Source organism: Toxoplasma gondii, chromosome VI (genome assembly GCF_000006565.2).
Source record: "Toxoplasma gondii ME49 chromosome VI, whole genome shotgun sequence".
In the NCBI taxonomy this organism is placed as follows: domain Eukaryota; phylum Apicomplexa; class Conoidasida; order Eucoccidiorida; family Sarcocystidae; genus Toxoplasma; species Toxoplasma gondii.
In genome coordinates this window covers 3127180-3145205 of record NC_031473.1, presented here as the reverse complement: position 1 = coordinate 3145205, position 18026 = coordinate 3127180, and the positions used below count along the sequence as shown (strand labels likewise).

Sequence of the window (18026 nt, the reverse complement as noted above, 5' to 3'; positions counted from 1 at the left end):
TTTTTCCTCACGAAGAACGCGAGGCGAAGACACGGAGTCCACCGAAGTTCTTCGGGTGTCTCTGCGCTTCGAGGCCACTGCGTTTCCAGGGTCGACGAGTCTCGTCCTCGCGGCCGCAGCAGCGCGTCATGGATACGGTTTTCCGGACCTTCCAGATTCAGTTCTGATCGCATGCGTGGGTTTTTCGAGTGTCTTTTCCTCTGAACTGTTCTTTAGAAGTACAGACGAAACAGAGCGTCGCGGCAGAATTCAAGAACCTCGCAACTCGCGACGCTCTCTTGCGACCTCGTTTGCGAGTTCGCTTGTCGCCAGCGCTCGTGAAGCTGGGCTGGCGCACACTCGCATGCTTTTCCTTCGTTCTGCGGGAGAAAGGCCGTCTTTTTTCCCCGATCAGCTACAGGTGTTCAGTTCGCGTTCCGCGGAGATCCCGCCAAGCGAGGAAAACCTTTTTTCGCTGTTTATGGTCTTTACTCTTCAACAGGGTTAGGAGAGCATCTAGGGGGTCACAGAGTTACTCTCTGCGCGACCTGCCGAGCACACCGATCTCCTGCAACGTCCTCCCCGGCCGCGAGGATTTTTCCTGAGACGGGACAGTGGCAATCGCAAGCATTTCTGGGGAATTCTTTTCCTCTTCTAGAACAAAGTCGCCTCGCATTTCTCGAAGGAAGCTGTGGGGGAGGACCCCTCTGTTCTTTGCGGGTATTTTTAAACCGGCGCAACAGCCGATCGAGGACGTTGTGTCTCTCGCTGCTCCGTGACTTTCCTCGTTGGCACTCTAGGCACCTCGTTTTCAGCTGCTTCTAGAAAGCAAGTAATGTTTTCTACAGATTTTTCGGGCATTTCAGTGTGCGGAGCCAAGTCTTCTGGATGAGTCGTTCTCCAGGGACCATGAAGTCGCCGGGGAAAGCGAGAGAGATCGACGGAAGCGCCGCCTTTGCGAGAACGTGGATGCGGTGAACAAAGACCTCCAAGATTCCGTTAGGGAGAGCGACAGCCCCCAAAGGAATAGAGTGTCTGCGAAGAAGGCTCGGAAGGCGAAGAAAACAAAGACGACCCCGTGAACAAAGTAGAGAACTTGCAGGTGAACGGACACGGCGAGTTTCCTCTTGCGTTCAAAAGGCGCTGGAACAGAAAGAGGCCAAGACAAAGCAGGCTTCGATTCCACGAATCAAGTGCAGTTGTCGGTGTGCTTCTCTCCTGTTTTCTAAGCGCACATTGCGACCTCACAGTGTCGGCGTCTTTCTTCACTGTTTTCCCCCCGTTCTACTCGTTTTCTTCCTCTGTTCTTCCTTCTCTTCGTCTCCTTCGTTCTTTCATTCTTCTCCTTCTCTTTCTTCTTCTTCTCTTCCTTCTTCTCCTCCCTCTTCTTCTTCTCTTCCTTCTTCTCTTCCTTCTTCTCTTCCTTCTTCTCTTCCTTCTTCTCCTCCCTCTTCTTCTTCTCCTTCTTCTCTTCCTTCTTCTCTTCCTTCTTCTCCTCGGGTCCCTCGAGGATGGACGCTCCGGACATGAGGCGGGGAGCTCGTTGGTCGTCGGACTCTGTCGCTTCCCCCTCGGGTGGTGGCTCTTCCGAAGCCGGCAAGAAGGAGGACGGGGAGGCTGGGGATCCTTCCTCTGCCTCGCTTGCAGAACGAAGAGACGGCCGCGCCTTCAGCGGCGCAGAGACTTGCGGGAGGCGAGGGGACGCGCTTCTCTCGCGCTTCCGCGGCTGGCTGTGGAGACAGCCAGCGAGAGAAGAGATCTCGAAGCGGCCGGGAGGGCAGAGGGAAGAGCGCGAACTCGGCCGGCTCTTGCCTGCATGCGAGACGCCCAGGTCGAGTGAGTCGAAGGCGTGCAGTCCCCACAAAAAGGGCAACCTGCTCAAGAGAGATCGCCAGACCGATGCAGAGCGGTGGGGACGAAGTCGAGGCGTGTCTTTCTCCTTCAGAGACGTCCAATGCAGCGTCCGCTTCGCCGGCCCCGACGGAAAAAAACAGAAGAAAACGATTCTGTGGCCGATCTCGGGTGAGAAGAAAGGAGGAGGGAAGCGTCTGGAAGCCTGGCCGTCCAAAGGAGAACTTCAGAGGAATGCCTCTGTCTTGAGAGGTCCACAAGAATGCCTTCAAAGGGATCCAGTTTTCCTCTTTCCCCTGCCCAACACAAGAGTTTCTCTGCTTGCTACATGCGGTTCAACGTGTGGCTTCACGCTTCTCCCTTTCTTGTCTTTCTTCCGTCTCGTCTCCTGCGCGCATGCCAGTTTTGTCTTCTCTCTCCGCGCGGTTCTCCGGCGCTCGCTTCTTTGTTCTTCCAACGCTCTGACTCCTCGACGTTTTCTGCCTCCACTTCGCCTTCGCCTCCTTGGTCTTCCTCTGCGTTGGTGCCTCTGCAACTTCTCTCGTTCCACCTGCATTTTGTCTTCTCTCTCTGTCGTTCCTGTCCCCTTCCTCTTTTGCGCTTGCTCTCCGTGCTCCGTTCTGCAGGCTCTGCTCCGTCTGTCGGGTGTGGTTGGCCGCGCGTTTCTTTCTCTGCGACAGAACGTTGATGTCTTGGTTTTTTGCCCTAGAGATCCCAGGTGCCTCGTGCGAGTGGAGGGCAACTCTTCGCCGCTGCCCTCGTCTCTGAGTTTCTCGGTTTCTTCAGCTTAACGCCCCGACTTGCGTCTTTTCGCAGGCGACTTTCCTCCAGGAAGCGTCGTCGGAATTCTCGGACCCTCTGGAAGTGGAAAGACGACGCTTCTTGACGTCTTGGCGAGTAAAAAAGTCCCCAAGGCCTACACCGGCGAGATCTTTGTCGACGGCAAGAAACGAGAGGATAAACGCTTCAAAGCTCTCTCCATCTACGCTCCTCAGGTGCGAAAAGCGACGACTGCGGCCGCATGCACAGGCTGTCGATCCTTTTAGAAAGATGGAACAGGCAAATACGCATGTCTCCCTACGTGTTCACCTTCCAAAGACTTTAGGGTACGGCCTTCGACATATATATATATATATATATATATATTGTATATATGTATGTACATGCGTGTGTACTTCTTTATGTCCCAAAGCGTATACATACATACGTACATACATACATACAAATATATACGTATACATACATATAAATATATATATATATATGTATATCTCTGTATGTGAGAGTAGAATGACAAGTATACATTTGTGTAGAGAGGTATGGAGGCATACGTTTTCGTATGAGTTTGCTGTTTCTGTAGGAAAACATTTTCAATGGAAACGAAGAGGTTCGGGAAGTGCTGGCTTTCGCTGCGGCTCTGAAGTCGGGTCGTTCGAAGGAGGATCAGAAGAGGCTGGTGGACGCAACTCTTTCTTTTCTCGGTCTTGAGCGCGTTGCTACTCAAGTAAGGTTTCCACTTTCTTCGAGGTCTCGTTCGTCCTGAGTCCTCGAGAAGATGCGCCAGTGGCTGTCGATGTGACGCAGGTTTTTCGTGGTGCGCCTCGCTCGAGTTGGTGCGAGCAAGAAAAGGGAGAGAGAAAGAGAAAAGGAACTGGACAAAGACAAAAAGGAATGCTTTCAACTCCGTGGCTCTCGACGCGCTCTGCTCGGATGCACATCCTTGAACTTATATCCATGCGCGCGCGTCTTGCTTGTGCTTCTCCCGAAGTCGTTCTCGTCCACAGAGGCGCCATTTTCACTTTCTCTACCCTGGCGTTTCAGCGATTTTCTTTCTCTAGAGACTCTCTATCTGCGTCAATGCTTCCTTCTCTCTCTAAATGTATATATATATATATATAATAGTGAAAGGGAGAGCGATTTGTATGTATGTACATATATATATATATATATATTCACATAGATGGAGCGAGATGAGTGAGTGTGGACAGAGGAAGATCGGAAGGTAAAAGTGAGATCTCGAAAAGACGGGGGTAGGCTAAGTGTTTGGATTTGCCATGGAGTGGCGCGGAGATGTTGCGCAAGTTCGGGGGGTTTCTCCTGTTTTCGTGACGTTTCCACTTTCTTCATTCCAGGTGTCTTCTCGTCGTCTTTTTTCAGTTGTTTGCGGTCTTCCGGTTTCTGCACCACAAACTCCACACGGTTTCTCCTCTGTGTTTCGCACCGTTCGAGTCCCGGGGAGTATCCACACTGCAGCGTTCTCCCTACGTTCCCGGTCGTTCAGCGCGTTGGAAACACCGTCGTTCGGGGCATCTCCGGAGGCCAGAAGCGTCGTCTCGTCATCGGCCGCGCATTGGTCACCAACGCGAGTCTCGCCTTTTGCGACGAACCGACTTCAGGTGAGCTGCGTTCCCAGAGGAAGCCGGAGTCTCCGGCGAGAAACGAGACGGTGAAGAACTGCTCAGCAAAGAAGCACGGTCAACAGGAGGTGTCTGAGAGTCCGACAGAAGAACTGCGCATGCGCGTTTTCGAAAGAATGCGTGGAGGAAGTACGCTCACACAGCAACCAACAGAGCGGTGGAGAAGGCGTACTCGGGAAGTCCCAGCGAAGCCTTCCGTCGAGAACTGAGTGCGAATTAGGCGGGATGCGTCTTCTTCAAGGATTCTTCCGGCGCGTTTTCGGAGACGTCTCGACTCGCTAGAGAGTCGTCGACATGCGGCTGTCCCCAGTTTCAACTTGTTTTTTGTCTAATTCAGGCCTGAGCTCGACGGACGCAGAGGCGCTGATGCTTGGCATCAGGGAAGTGGCGAAGGCCTGTCGCGTCACCTTCCTCATCGTTATCCACCAGCCGCGTGTGGAAGTCTTTGAGCTTTTCGACGAGGTTATTCTCCTCGCACAAGGCCGGTGTCTGTACAACGGCCCACGGTCCCAGATGGAAGCATACTTCTCTGCCCTAGGTAAGAGTCGTCGTTCAAGGCTATCTGTCTCGCGCGAGCTCGCAGTGCCTTCGCGGACAGACAATCCCCGACCGAGTGGTGACGCAGGTGCTCTTCTCGTCGTCTGCCCTCGTCTCCACACGACGTCTTTCGCGTTCGTCTGCCTTCCCAGGCTTTCCTCTTCCACCCTACGTGAATCCGGCAGAGTTTTACATGGAGCTCACCGCGCACGACGCGACTGTGGAGCAACTCGCGACCGCGTACGCCTCGAGAGCGGAGACAGGTGTCTCCTCGCGCCCAGAGGCGGCGGCTTCGGGCTCCCTGCTGGAGGACGCGCAGAGACAACAGCGAGAAGAGCTGGCGGAGGAGGTCGACGGTGCCGACGCGGCAGACGAAGAGGAAAGAGGCGAACACCTTGTGGAAGAAAACGAAGAAGACGAAACGCCGAACAGTCGAAGAGAATCTACAGCAGCGTCTCTCGCAGGCATGCACGCGCTCGTGACGGCACTTCACGACGATCCTCGATCGATGTCAGTTTCTCTCTCTCTCGGGACTGGTCGCTCGCGGAGCGAAAGGTCGAGGGAATGCCGCGCACAAAGGCTTCGATGAACAAGAGGAAAGGAAAACAGATACAAAGGAAAGACAGATAGGAAGAAAGACTTGTCAGGGAGGGAGTGGGGATGCGCTAGAAAAGGGACAAACGCAGCACGAGTTTCCAACTTGAGGACGGGAGAAGTCTGCAGTCTGCTTGGCATCTTGCAGTGCGCTTGCTGCAGTCTTTCTCCCTCTTTACTTTCTTCCTCATCTTGTGTTCTGTCACCTTTCTCTCGGTTTCTTTGTCCGTCGCATTTGCTTCCCCTGTCCTTCCCTCGTCTCCTCTCCGTCTCCCTGATGTTCTGCCTCTTCTCGCTTCCGTCTCTGTCTGCTGTTCTTCCCCGCTTCGCTTCTTCTCTCTTCTTCGCAGTCGCTCTGTCGTTGGTTTCTTTCCGTTGCTTTTTCTCAAGGCATCCACTCCCGGGATTCTTCGGACGGTTCATGATTTTGACGCGTCGCAATGTGACGCTGGCGTGGCGAGATCGAAATGTTGTCTTCATGGTTGCATGCAACGCCCTGCTCGTTGCAATGCTCGCGTCCGTCCTCTTCTTCAACGTCTACCAAGAAAAAGCCATCATGTATCACCTGTCGGTCTTCTTCTTGGTACGCCTCCACATTCACCATCTTCTACAAAGATATACATGCAAATGGACAAAGACGTACGCGTATGTTTGTATGTATATTTGTATGCCTATATATATATATATATGTATATGTATATGTGTATATATTTTTCGCGCATCTGCACATATACACTGGAATTCCTACACACGTATGTGCATCCCTCTGCATACAAACGAGTGCAAGTATTCGCTTCAGGTGGACAAATGTATGCATTTTCGTGTATTTGTATGTATATATATATACATGTAGAGAATATGTAGAGATCGATATACACGTACGTGTGTGTCTGTTGGTGTCTGATTGTTCCAGTGTGTCTATATGCGTGTATGTTTGTCTCTGTCTCTGAGTCCGTTTGTGTGTCGACGTCTCTGCGCATGTTTTGGAGGTATGTCGGATTCTGGCAGTTGACGAGGTCGTGGAAACGCGTGAGTAGATTTCTCGTTTCTCATCGTTGTTTGTGTTGCAGGTTTCGCTTTCTCTGGCAAGCATCCCGGCGGTGAACATGGCGATGTATCTCGAAAAGAAGGTGTCTTATCTCTACGAGGCCTCCGACGGCTTTTACACCGCGGGGCCGTACCTTCTGTCTGAAGTCCGTCTTCCTCTTCTTTTTTCTCTTCGACAGCTCGATCTTCTCTGTCGTCTGTGGCGTCTGCACTTCACCTGTCTCCTCTCTTCTTCCTCAAGCTGCCCTCGTTCGTCATATGTTCTTCTTTCTGTCTCTGCGCGACGCGTCTGTCTCTCTCTGTCGGCTCTGTTTTCGCATTGTCCATCCCTCTCGCCATCCACGCGCTTCTTGAAACCAGCAAAGCGAGCGTCTCTTTCTTCTTGGTGACCCGTGCTTTGTTCTGTTTTTGCCGAGTTGCCACAGTGCGTCGCTTCGTCTGCTTCGCCGGTGCCTCTTCTGCAGTTCCGACGTTCCTCTCTCGTCCGTTGGCTCGGAACAACGCGTGCCTCTCTGTCCCTGAACCTGTGTGTTTCCTTCGTTTCTCGCTGCAGATGACCACCGGCTTCCTGATGCTGCTGGGCGCGACGCTTCTGGTCTTCGTCGTGGTCTTCCCCTGCTGCGCCTTTCCGTTTTCCAAATTCGGGATGGTCTTTCTGCTCTTCATTCTTTTTCTTCTCGTAAGCGCCTCCCTGTGCTTCCTGGGAGAGGCTCACGAGGAACTTCCTTTCAAGGTGACGTGCATGAACGTATCTTCTCGTCTCCCTTGTTCGTGACCGAAGCGGAATGTCCACTGCACTGACTCGAACGAGGCGCTAGCCACCGTGCTGTCTCGGCGTAGAGACACTCAGGGTCCGACGCTTAAGGAGGAGGCATGTTGGCTTGTGTGGGTGCGTTTTTCTGGGGAGGGAACGCGTCGTTGCGATTTCTTTCTCTTGGAAGAAGTGCACATCTGAAAGCCTGCGTTCGCAGGAACTCAACGGCAAGCCTGTCGAAACAAGCGTTTCCAAAAAAGGACAAAGTCCACAGCCACCATACGCGCAGACAAAAAGGGTGTACCTGCAGCTCAGCAGAGGTCCCCTTTTCTTTTCGATTTTCTCTCGGTCTCTGTCGGTTCACACATGAAGTCGATACGCATTTTCTTGCAGACAACGTCTACCGAAAATGGGTGTCTGTTGCAGTGTGTTTGCCAAGGCTGTGTGTTTCCCTACGTGCGAATCCGGTTGTCCGAGAAAAAGGTGACGCTCGACAGGTGGCATGGCCTTTCCAGGTTCCACTGCAACGCCTGTACATGTCTTTCATATCCCGTTAAACGGCTCTGAGGACGACCGTCAACCTGAGTACCGCCCTTCCTGGAGGAACGCCGAGTGTGAAGAAGAGGTCTCGGCTTTCTTGATCTCGCTGGGTGTGAAGTGTGTGTAGGTGGAGTAACGAGTTCGCCTCTTGCGGTGTATCGGCTCTTGAGTCACCGACCTCGGTGTGCGGCCCTCACGTCCCAGTTTCTGACTGACTTCCGTCGTGTCTTCCCCTGTCTGCGTCGAGCGACTTCGTGCTTGACGCTGCCCTGGATCGTCTTTTTCTCTCGAAGTACCGTGGACCGTGTCTCCCCGTCCCCCGCGTCCTCTGTCCATTTCTTCTCTCGTTCGAACGCGTTTGCCGCAGTCCGACCACGAACTAAGGAAGCTGTTCGCGAAACTGCCGGACTCTCTGTGGACAGGCGAACTCACAGCGCTTCAAAGAAGCAGTCTGGCATGTGCGTTTTCTTTTTAGGTGGTGGACGCCGTCATGCAGCTCGCTGCTGCCATGTGCGCCACTTTCATTATGGCGAGCACCTTCGCGGGCGGCTGGCTGGCGTTGACTTCCGTTGTGAATGGGTACAACGCAAATCCCAAGTGAGGAGAAAGAGACGTGAGAGAGGAAGCTGCAGTGGCAAAACGGGGGAGCCTGAACCGGACACAATCGTGTACACGAAAGCGAAGGAAGGAGCACCGAGAACGCCGTCGGATTTGCGCGATGGTCCGGAGACCAGACGCGCATCTTTCAGAGCCAGACAACAACAGAGTGTGCAGCGGTAGAGAGAAGAAAAGAGGCAGGACATCTTTCTGGACCAGGAAGGGTGGACCATGGAGCCAACGATTTGAAGCTGCGATTCTTCGCTCTCCATTTACAGGCCGGTGTCTAGAGTTTCCCCTTTTCCTCTGCAGGTCGATGCCTGCATGGCTCACGTGGCTGGTGTACCTCTCGCCCTTCTACTACCTCATGGATGGTGTGGCGATTGTCCTCTGCTGGGAGAACCAAGATCTTTTCGGAGTAAGTGCGGGCACACCTCAGAAAGGCGGGAAAAACGGCATTTGTGTGTGGATGTGTGTATGTGTGTGTGTGGTCAGCTCTGGAGTGTCTGTGTCGTTTCGACTTTTAGCTGTCTTCGCTTCACTGCAGCTGGCGCACCACAAGCAGTCTTCTCGTTTCGATGCGTTTTCCAATTCACATAAGATCCAGAATGCCTGCCGTGACTTTCTCCGTTTCGCGCGTCGTCGCACTGCGTGCTTGCCACACGGTCAAGAGCCCCGACATCAGACTGCGCGGGTTGTTCGCTTTTGAACAAGGCGAATTCTCCTGTTGTCTCTGTTTTCCAGACTCCAGAAAAAGCAGCGAAATATGGATACACCAGTTGTGAAGAACTTCTGAAGGCTTACGGGTTTGCTGGGACCCTCGGGGGAAGCTCCCTGACTCCGCCACAGTGGCTCTGGTCTGTGGACGTCCCAGTTTTGTGCTTAATGACTGTCGGCATGAAGACGTTCGCCTGTTTTTACCAGGCGTACTGTGTCCGGCTTCGTCGCTGATCGAGCTCAAAAGCTCGCAGGCTTTCTCCAGTCAACTCTGTCTCTCTCTCGCTTGCCTCTCCGTGTGACAGATGCTGGTCTCCTCAGTGCACTGCTACTTCGCCCGCTAGGGAGGTGTGCCTGACGTGGTGTGTCAAGCAGTAAACGGCTGCACCGACTTGTTTTGTTTCGTTAAAAGGCACAACGCTTTCGGAAAACTGCGCTTGACTGCGACACCGTGGACACGGCAGTAAACACAGCAACGTTTGATGGAAACCAACCGATGTGTCGCGAACGCCTCTAGAGAAAGGCCAGCGACGAAGAACGGCTCACTTTAGTGCATTGCGGCAGGAAATTATATGCATACGTGCACTTATGGATATGAAAATATATATCGTCTCACGCTGTCGCCTTGAATCATTTAGAACTTCCAGTGTAGTGCTGGGTGAAGGGTTAGGGAAATTTGTCCCCTTGCACCACAGCTCCATAAATTTCGAGTAATGTAAGACGTGAGACAGAGAGAAACGAACAGACACTCGGAGGCAAAGACTCTCGCAGTTGGCCTGGAGGAACGTGCACGATTGACGGGTGACACAAAATGCTCCCGGAGTAGCCTGAAGAGTTCTGCGGGACTGTGGAGGAACAAACGTTTCTCGAAAGACGGTAGTCTCGCTCGCGAGACATGAAAGGACTGTCACAGGCAAACGGCAACTGGCAGGCGGCAACAGGATAAAAACAGAAGTAACGAAGAGCAGACCATTTGCCAAAGTTACATAGACGGCTGAAGATACTCCTAGTGCCGCAATGCAGAGTTGTTTGTCGATCGCATCCAACCACAAGCGCATGACTCTGAAAAAACAATGCCCACATCCGTTGCCAGGGGCGCACGGGCCGAACCTCTTTGGCTAAGAGAAAGAGTCTTTTACAGCTATCAGAAATGAACATCAGACGACTCCCAAAAGATGGAAGGGCGTGAGAGGTTCCGTGCTGGACCAGCAGGAGATTGAAGCAGCAGGATAATGGAAGTGGAGTCATTCTAACGCTTCAGTTGTTTGCTTAACTGCTGTCTACAAAACAATGTCGCTAAAGGCCTTATCGTCCGCCTTTAGAACTTCCTCGATTTGATGGACAATCTCGGTCACCTTCCAAATGGCAAGTTGCACCTCGTGCTGACGACCCGCAGCTTCAGCGCTCCCGTCATCCCGGCATCGCTTTAGCTTCTCTAAAAACTCCCTCACTTTCTGTGCATCTTTCTCCAAATTTACATGGAGCTGCTTCATGTGCTCGTTCAAGTTCGCAGCCTCTTTTCTCAGCAGCTCCTTGTCAGCGGGCAAGTCTCTGCTTGCGGTACTTTCCTTGCTCGCCAAGTACGGATCGTAGAAAGACTGGAACTGTCCCCTGACTTTACCCAGTGCATTCAGCTTCTGGAACATGTCGTCTGAAACACGCGGAACTTCCTCCAACAGTCGACGCGTTTCTCCGCCACGCAGACGAGCAGGGATGCCCTGTGCAAACAGGCAAAAGCCAGTGGCACAAATGACCGCGAAGAGCACGAGTACATTCGCCATCATGCCGCATATTGATGCACCGAATCAGATTCTTTTTGACCATGCCAAGGTGTCACTCAGCTAGTAACTCCCGACTGCGGGGCCAACGAACACAAAAAACGGACTTGATGCCCCGAAATTAGCCTCTATGAAAAAATCGAACAAGGAAAACAGAGACGTGCTCGACACAGCTTGTCTCGAAGCGCGTGAGACGCTAGCGTCGTTGATCACAGCGACACCGATTACCCTGGCCGGCAATATTCCCGCACTGCTAGTTTCGAGTGAAGAGAGACCCCGAAAGGGAAAAGACCGTTAGTGGAGGGTGGGAGCAGGGAAGGAGGAAAGTGTCGTGACTCTTTTCAAGGAATGACAGTCTTTGAGGGAACCACGATGTCGAATTCCTGCAATTCCATCTGCACTACTGCGGGAGATCCGGTTTTACCGCCGGGGGTTATAGTATAAGCCATTGTGGTAAACAACATCATTTTTCGCTTTTAGGCTTTAGAAAGTACGGCCGTATTGCTTGAATCTTTCATCTGTCGCCGGTAAATGTTCCTTAGAAAACCAGAATTAGCGAGCCACACTTCAGCTCTCAACTCCGCAGCTTATGATTGTGCCGCAGTCGACAATGGTACGGTTTTTTTGCTTTGCTCCATTCTATTGAAAGTTTGTGTGGGCGAACGTGGTTGTCGTAACAGGGACACAAACGGCAAAAATAGCGTTTGGTATCGTGTAAGGAAAAATGCAAGATAGTCTTCTACGAAGCGAGAAGAGCAGAGCAGTGGAGTAGTTAGGATTTGCTACTGATTGTCTGCTTCCGCAGCGCCCTTACCATATACAACGGCTGTTATTCTGTTTTCACGGAGCTCAGTAAAATCAACCCATATCCGAGCGTTGCACGAACTAAGACTTGGAACTTCTTCCTAACTTGGGATGTTGACTCCCGTCTCCCCGCATTTCATCAGTTCAGAGAGCACTATAATAAGCAATCGCTTTGACCTTGATCGGTCTAAGGGAGACTGGCAAGTTAGTGTAGAACAGCCAGACAGGTCCTGAACAAGATCAATATCAGTTCTGAAGCGACTGGCTGGCCGCCTCTTCCACGCAAAGCCTCAAGAATAATTCTCTTGCTTGGCGTGTCTTGTACTACGATTTCTGACTGACCCGAATTACGGTGTGGTGCCATGGTAGCATCGTCCCCTTGGACTGAGTGGGATGGTATTAAAAAGTGCGTTTGTGTCACGTGAATCGTATTTTGAACCATGTTCCGAGACTGTGCCTCGCAAGTTGACCGCTTTGAGCTGGCACCAACGTGTCCACCAGCAAGTAGATCGCGGCTTCGGGAAAAGCCGGTTATGTCATCTTCCGTTCTCTCTGAAGCTGACCACTGGTGAAACCCGCTCGCAGAGGCCGACGCAGAAGGAGCCTATCAATAGAGAACATCTTTATTGAAGACGAAGTGCGGGGAATGAGATCTAAGACAAGACATATACCCTTGGGCCCCTCAAGTGATACACCAGCACAAAATAAAGGAAAACTCAAAATGGCGGATTTCAAAGCCAGCGTTTATGGTGGCACGTGTGTGTGGTTTAGCTCTGCACATCCTAATAGAGTACCCGGGTCACTCCTCCAAATCCTTCTGGGTCACCCTTTACACAGAATAGCGCTGAACGTCTTTTTTTAGAGAGACATGAGGACTGCCCTCCACGCATGGGTGTAGCGTAACCCGGACGGACACATGCTGTCACCTTGTTGCACCGGCTGCCAGCGGGTATACCTCAATTGTGCTGTCAGTTTCGTTCGCCATTCGCTACGGGCCGACGCTGGGTAAGGTTTTGTATTTTGGTCCACGCAAGTCAAATGGTCACAGAATTCCGCCGGTCTCCTGCTGCTGTTGTACCGGGGTACCTCAACGTGTGCTCTTATCCACAGTACAGCTTTCTCTCCAGAACGATGGCTTTTCAGGACTGAAAAGGTGGTCGACCATAGAAGCATGTCGCTTCGTGCACCTGTTTTGCGTTGGAAACAGTTCAACTGAAGAACGTGGATTTTCACCGTTTCAGAGACTGTACGTAGTGTTGTCGTGCATGCCTCTCGGGATATCGCCAGAGAAGCAGGCACCAAATAAACAACGCCGCGTCAGGTACGCCGTTTGTGCTTTCGGTGTCTTTCTGGTTGCCTCGTTACCCCCTGGAACGTTCATAACCATCCTAGTTTATCCCTTATGCCGACTCGCACTTGAACCACAAACGGTGCACCAAGTACGATCACCTTCCCAACTTACCAAGACAGCAGTCTCCTTCACGCTTAGACGCCCCCGACTTTCTCGATGTGTCTCTCCGCGTTGACGCGGCACTCCCAGTTTTTTCCTGGCGAGGCAAACTGCTGGTAAATAATTCGCATGCACGCCGTTTCCAGCATGGCCTATTGCGCGCTGCCCGCAGTCGACAAGCGGCTGGCGGCTCCGAGTTAGCAAGCGTGGTTGCCATGGTCTGCCCATGGGAAAAGGCTTGTATCTTTGGGAAGAACGGCTCCGCCTCGGTGAGGTTTCGTGTCTTGATTCTCTGAGGAGGGTAAGAAATTCGCGCGGAGGTTTCCGCAAAAAAGAGCAACGAGGCAAACAGGTTCACCCGCTTGTCTTGCCAGCGGCCTGACCTAAATTTCTGCAAGCTGGTTGGGGCTCTCTCGCGAGTGGCCCGACACTCCTCTTTCGTTACCCTTTGTTGTCGTGCGTTTTTTGAATTGCTGCCTTCTCGAGGTTTGTCTGTAGATCCCGACGCAACCGTTTTCCCCCGTTTCTTTGGGGACTTAACGTCTCTTCTCGGGCGGTGAGACAATGGGATCTGCGGCTAGCGCTACCACGCCTTGCCGCGGCTGCACCAGCCGCTGCCCACCGAGTGGCTCTCTTCACTCGGAGCAGAAAACCGTACACTTGTCTAGGAGTTTCAGTCTCCTCTTTTCACTCACATTTGTCTTCCTTGCTTCTGTTCTCGATGGCCGCTGGCGGATCCTTGGGCACGCGCTGGCCCTGCGGGCAGCAGTGCGGGAGGACAGCGCGCTCCAAGCCCCGACTGCCACGGTGAGTGTGACCCGTCCCGGCGGAACGAGTTACCATGTTCTCAGAGACAGTGGAATTTCCTCATTAGACGAGAAGGATGAGACTGGCTGTGTGGGGGAGTAGATGAACACTGTTTCTGGCCAGGTTAAGCCTTCGGACACAGACTTGGCGGCCTGGGGTAAGCTGACATAGATCTTAGATTTTCACCAGTACTCTGCGTGTTCCCTTCTACATCTTGCGGTATTCTTCTCCACGAACTCTTCAAGAGTGCAGTCGAGTTTGACAAGTGTTTCTCAGCTTCAGAGGAACATGTGCGTGTATGCGGGGTGGAAATTACGGAAGGGGCAGGTAGTTGACTGAAAGCGCGAGCTTGTGACATGCAAGGAGTCGACACAAAACAGTGACATGTAATGGCAGACCTCACAAACATTCGAAGAGAGGCCGAAGCAAAGGTATCAACATTCCGATGAACCTCGGCTTGTCCGACGCTCGCTTTTTTCAGGCGATGACCCCACTAACCAACGGACAGGTTGTGGAGATGACGGCCCCCACCTTCCACAGCGTGCGCACTTGGTGCTCCATGTATCAGTCCCAGTGGCAGGTTTTCAACCAAATGTGCCTGAACAAGGAGATGAGCGATACATTCAAACAAGCTGCTGCAGTCGGAGAAAGCGCCCTATTCGACTTCCGGGAATACTCTGGATGTAAGCGGAGGAGCGTCTTGAGGTTTCTCGGTCCAGTGCACCACAAGTTGGGATTCTAGCGACAGCCACCGATGAATGCTTTCTGCGCCACCACTCCACTGGGCTTCTTGAGACGGCTAAAATAAGTGGCTTTCACTATCTTGCTACGGTGAACTTTTTCTACATCGGTTTCGCAACCCGTGGAGACCACAAAGTTGCCCTTTCGAACTCGCGAATGTCTCTCAATCGTGTGCTTTTCTGCAGTACAAGTGCAGAGCGATGTCGGCGTCGTGCCGGGCACGAATGCTCCCGTTCGGATTGTGAACGACCCCAACTCTCCAACGCATGCAGCGAAGTACATCTATGGCGTCATTTGCACTGGCGAACTGAATTACGCCTGCAAGTAAGGTTGATTGTATAGAGTTCGGCAGATGGTTTGCATCCGTCACTTGAACCTATGAAGCTAAAGAGGGAAGCTTTAATCGCGGTATCTGTACCTGCACAGTTCCTAGAACCATGCAAATACAAGTAGCATGTAAGTGAAACCGTGTATAGTACAATGTATGCAATACGTGGTGCTTCTGAATACGTCTCTGAAGTCTCCCGAAACACATGTATCGCTCGAGAGACTTCCTGCTAACTAGTTCTTTCTGTTCTTTTGTGGTCTGCCGCCTGTCACAGGAAAGTCCTGGAAGCCAACGTGAGCACGGAGACGACAGACACGATTGCTGTGCCTACATCAGAAGAAGTGGACCGAATTCTGGAACATTTCGACAGGGAGACGCCTCTAGAGGCCGCTGCGCGTGCACAGGTGGCGGAGCAAATGCTCGAGGCTGCGACTCTCAACAAACGCTTTTCCTCAGAGACCCAAGAGAACGATGAAGCAGCTGTGCCAGCCACCTCGCCACAGGAAAAGACAGCTCCAACAGATGCCTCACCCGACACAGAGTCAAAGCCATCTGAAAGTGAGCAGGCAACGGAGAATGCAGTCGGCGAACAAAAGCCCGCAGAGAATGCAGACAGCGCAGGAGCCGACGTGAAACCTGCGAGTGACGAAAACGTTCTCAGTGAAAACCAAGATGCCTCGGGCGCTCCTGAGCCAGCAAGCGCCGCTCCTGGCGACGACAAAGAAGCGCCTGGAGATGCTGCAGAAGCTGCAAATGCTTTAGTGGCCGATGACCAAGACAAACAAGACACTGAGATCTCCGAATCCCCTTCCCAGACTGACACCCCAGACGCTGCAGCTGGCAGTGACACCGAGAGCCCCACGCCCAACCCTGACACAACAACTCGTGAGGCGGCCATTACAGAGACACCAGATGCAACTGGTGCTACTACGGAGACACCAGAGGCAACTGGTGACAGTACTGAGGCGACAGATGCAACTGGTGCTACTACAGAGACACCAGATGCAACTGGTGCTACTACGGAGACACCAGAGGCAACTGGTGCTACTACGGAGACACCAGATGCAATTGGTGCTACTACAGAGACACCAGATGCAACTGGTGCTACTACAGAGACACCAGATGCAACTGGTGACAGTACTGAGCCGACAGATGCAACTGGTGTGAGCAAGACTTCAGGTACGGACACCGGATCGGCGTCTGCGGAGGCTACCCCTGCTGAGACACCAACTGAAAGTGGTGCCAGTAAGACCGCATCTGGTGGCGACGCAGAAAACTCAGCTCCTGAGGGTGCTGCTGGAGAGACGTCAGCTGAAGCTGATGGAGATGCGACCTCAACAGGTGACGAGGCGGAAAAGGCAGCTTCTGAGGATGCTCCAGACAGTCCAGCAACGTCGGAGAATGCAGAGGACGCTGACACCTCTGATGCTACAGAGACGCCTGGAGACGGTGAAGATCAGGGAGCGTCTTCGTCTGATGACAGCCAAGCAGATGACACAGAGAACAAAGAAGATGGGGGGGCTGCAGACGCCTCTTCTTGAACCATGCCCTGAGAGTGTCTGTGTGGCACCAGGAAGATGCATAGAAACACCAAATCGAGTATGCGACTGATGTCTACAAATGCTGAATGCTTTACGACGCACCAGTCAAGTGCTTCAGAAATTCATTTTTTCTGGAGAAGGCTGGGTGGTAGCAGGTATAACGCGCGATACGTGTTTTGCCGGAACGGGTGGAACTCCATCGAGTACACCGATACAGGAAATGCTATTTTGAACGTTCTTTTTTAAATGCCCTACGACCTGCACGGCAGGTGTCAGTGGCTGTCGAACTGTGTCGCCTCTTCTCTTTGCTCTGCTCTGAGGCTTCCTCTTGTTTCTTTCAACTCCATTTAGTTTACACATTTCTTTGCGCCCCCCCTTTGGTCTCGCCTTTCTGTGTGAAGGACTATTTGCCTTCAATTTCTCGAGCAACTCGTCGGGCAAACTGGTCCGAACTCAACCTCTACCAAGTGCCGCTTCTCGTGTGCGCTTGAGCATACTGATCCTTAACTTCTTCAGGTTCCTCAAGGGAAACGATGACTCGAGAAGACAGCCAGAGAAAGATGTAGACAACGCCTGTGTCCAGCGACCAGCAAGAAGCTGGTTTGCTACACCTCAAAATGACTGGAGTCTCAATCGCCATCCTAGGTGCTATAATGCCTCTGTTTATTCAGGTTGAGTTCTTTTCAAGGTGAGCACTTTGGAGCATCAAACGTAACGGTATGCTCCCGAATGTAACGGTACATACTGCAAACAAAGGATCCTCGAAATCACACTGAAGAGAAAAGGGTGTGTCCTCCGTAGCCATATTGTCCATTGCCACACACAACGAGGCGTTAACTCGCGCACGGGAAAAGAAACGCTTTTGTAAACGGCGTGCGTGTTTCTACACAGCCGCTTGTCGTTTTCAGAAGCCACGTCTGACGGGTAGAAGGTTTGTTTTCGTTCTAGTGCGGCGCGAAACTCGTATTTGGAAGCACTGCTATTCGTGTGATCTTTCGATGATTTCGAATCAGCGGCGCTTGATTATACAGTACCAGACGGTGCCTGTAAATCCGGAGCCTACACCGCACCACACGCTAGAGAATACGATGCGTCAGCTGCCGGCTTAGACATCGATGTCTGTACCTCCTCGCAAATTACATAATGTGTCAATTCCATATCGGCTACCTACGCGTAATGACAAATGGAACAGACACTCACATGCGATAGACTAGCCGGCTTCGACTGCTTGTCACGGTTTTGCTGCTGGTGCATCTCTTTTTATTTGTATTTATATCTAATTACCAGCAACCATCCACCTTTCCATATCATCTTGTCCTGTGAGATTCCTGTTTAGTCCTATGTTACAGAACTGCCTTTCAGGAAGGCATCACTGCCGGAAGTTCTCACGAGAGCGACGTCCCGCGTTGCAGGGAATTGTTAGAGGCAACTAATTGGTTGGCTTGAACCACAAGACACTTCCTCACGAAAAGGCACGCGGCATGCACGCCCTCAATTAGAGTGACGCCTCAGAATAGGCACCGGTGTAACTATCCTTTATGATA

General features: G+C 52.2%; 3 protein-coding genes across 3 annotated transcripts; 2 read left to right on the top strand and 1 right to left on the bottom strand.

The window, feature by feature from the left end:
• The first annotated feature begins 279 nt into the window (after positions 1 to 279).
• Positions 280 to 9579, top strand: ABCG87 (ATP-binding cassette G family transporter ABCG87). The gene is made up of 12 exons (XM_018780708.1): positions 280 to 2001; positions 2647 to 2825; positions 3191 to 3334; positions 4112 to 4226; positions 4585 to 4785; positions 4937 to 5294; positions 5769 to 5961; positions 6449 to 6571; positions 6979 to 7104; positions 8195 to 8316; positions 8629 to 8734; positions 9061 to 9579. The coding sequence occupies exons 1-12, from the start codon at positions 1491 to 1493 to the stop codon at positions 9265 to 9267; spliced, it is 2385 nt and encodes a 794-aa protein (XP_018637544.1). The 5' UTR covers positions 280 to 1490; the 3' UTR covers positions 9268 to 9579.
• A 160-nt stretch (positions 9580 to 9739) lies between these two features.
• Positions 9740 to 10953, bottom strand: TGME49_244260 (hypothetical protein). Its single transcript, XM_002366874.1, has one exon. It carries the CDS (start codon positions 10815 to 10817, stop codon positions 10314 to 10316), a length of 504 nt encoding a protein of 167 aa, XP_002366915.1. The 5' UTR covers positions 10818 to 10953; the 3' UTR covers positions 9740 to 10313.
• Positions 10954 to 13319: 2366 nt separating this feature from the next.
• On the top strand, positions 13320 to 17004 carry TGME49_244250 (hypothetical protein). The gene is made up of 4 exons (XM_002366873.1): positions 13320 to 13872; positions 14354 to 14555; positions 14799 to 14937; positions 15216 to 17004. Exons 1-4 carry the CDS (start codon positions 13630 to 13632, stop codon positions 16480 to 16482), a joined length of 1851 nt encoding a protein of 616 aa, XP_002366914.1. The 5' UTR covers positions 13320 to 13629; the 3' UTR covers positions 16483 to 17004.
• Positions 17005 to 18026: the final 1022 nt, after the last annotated feature.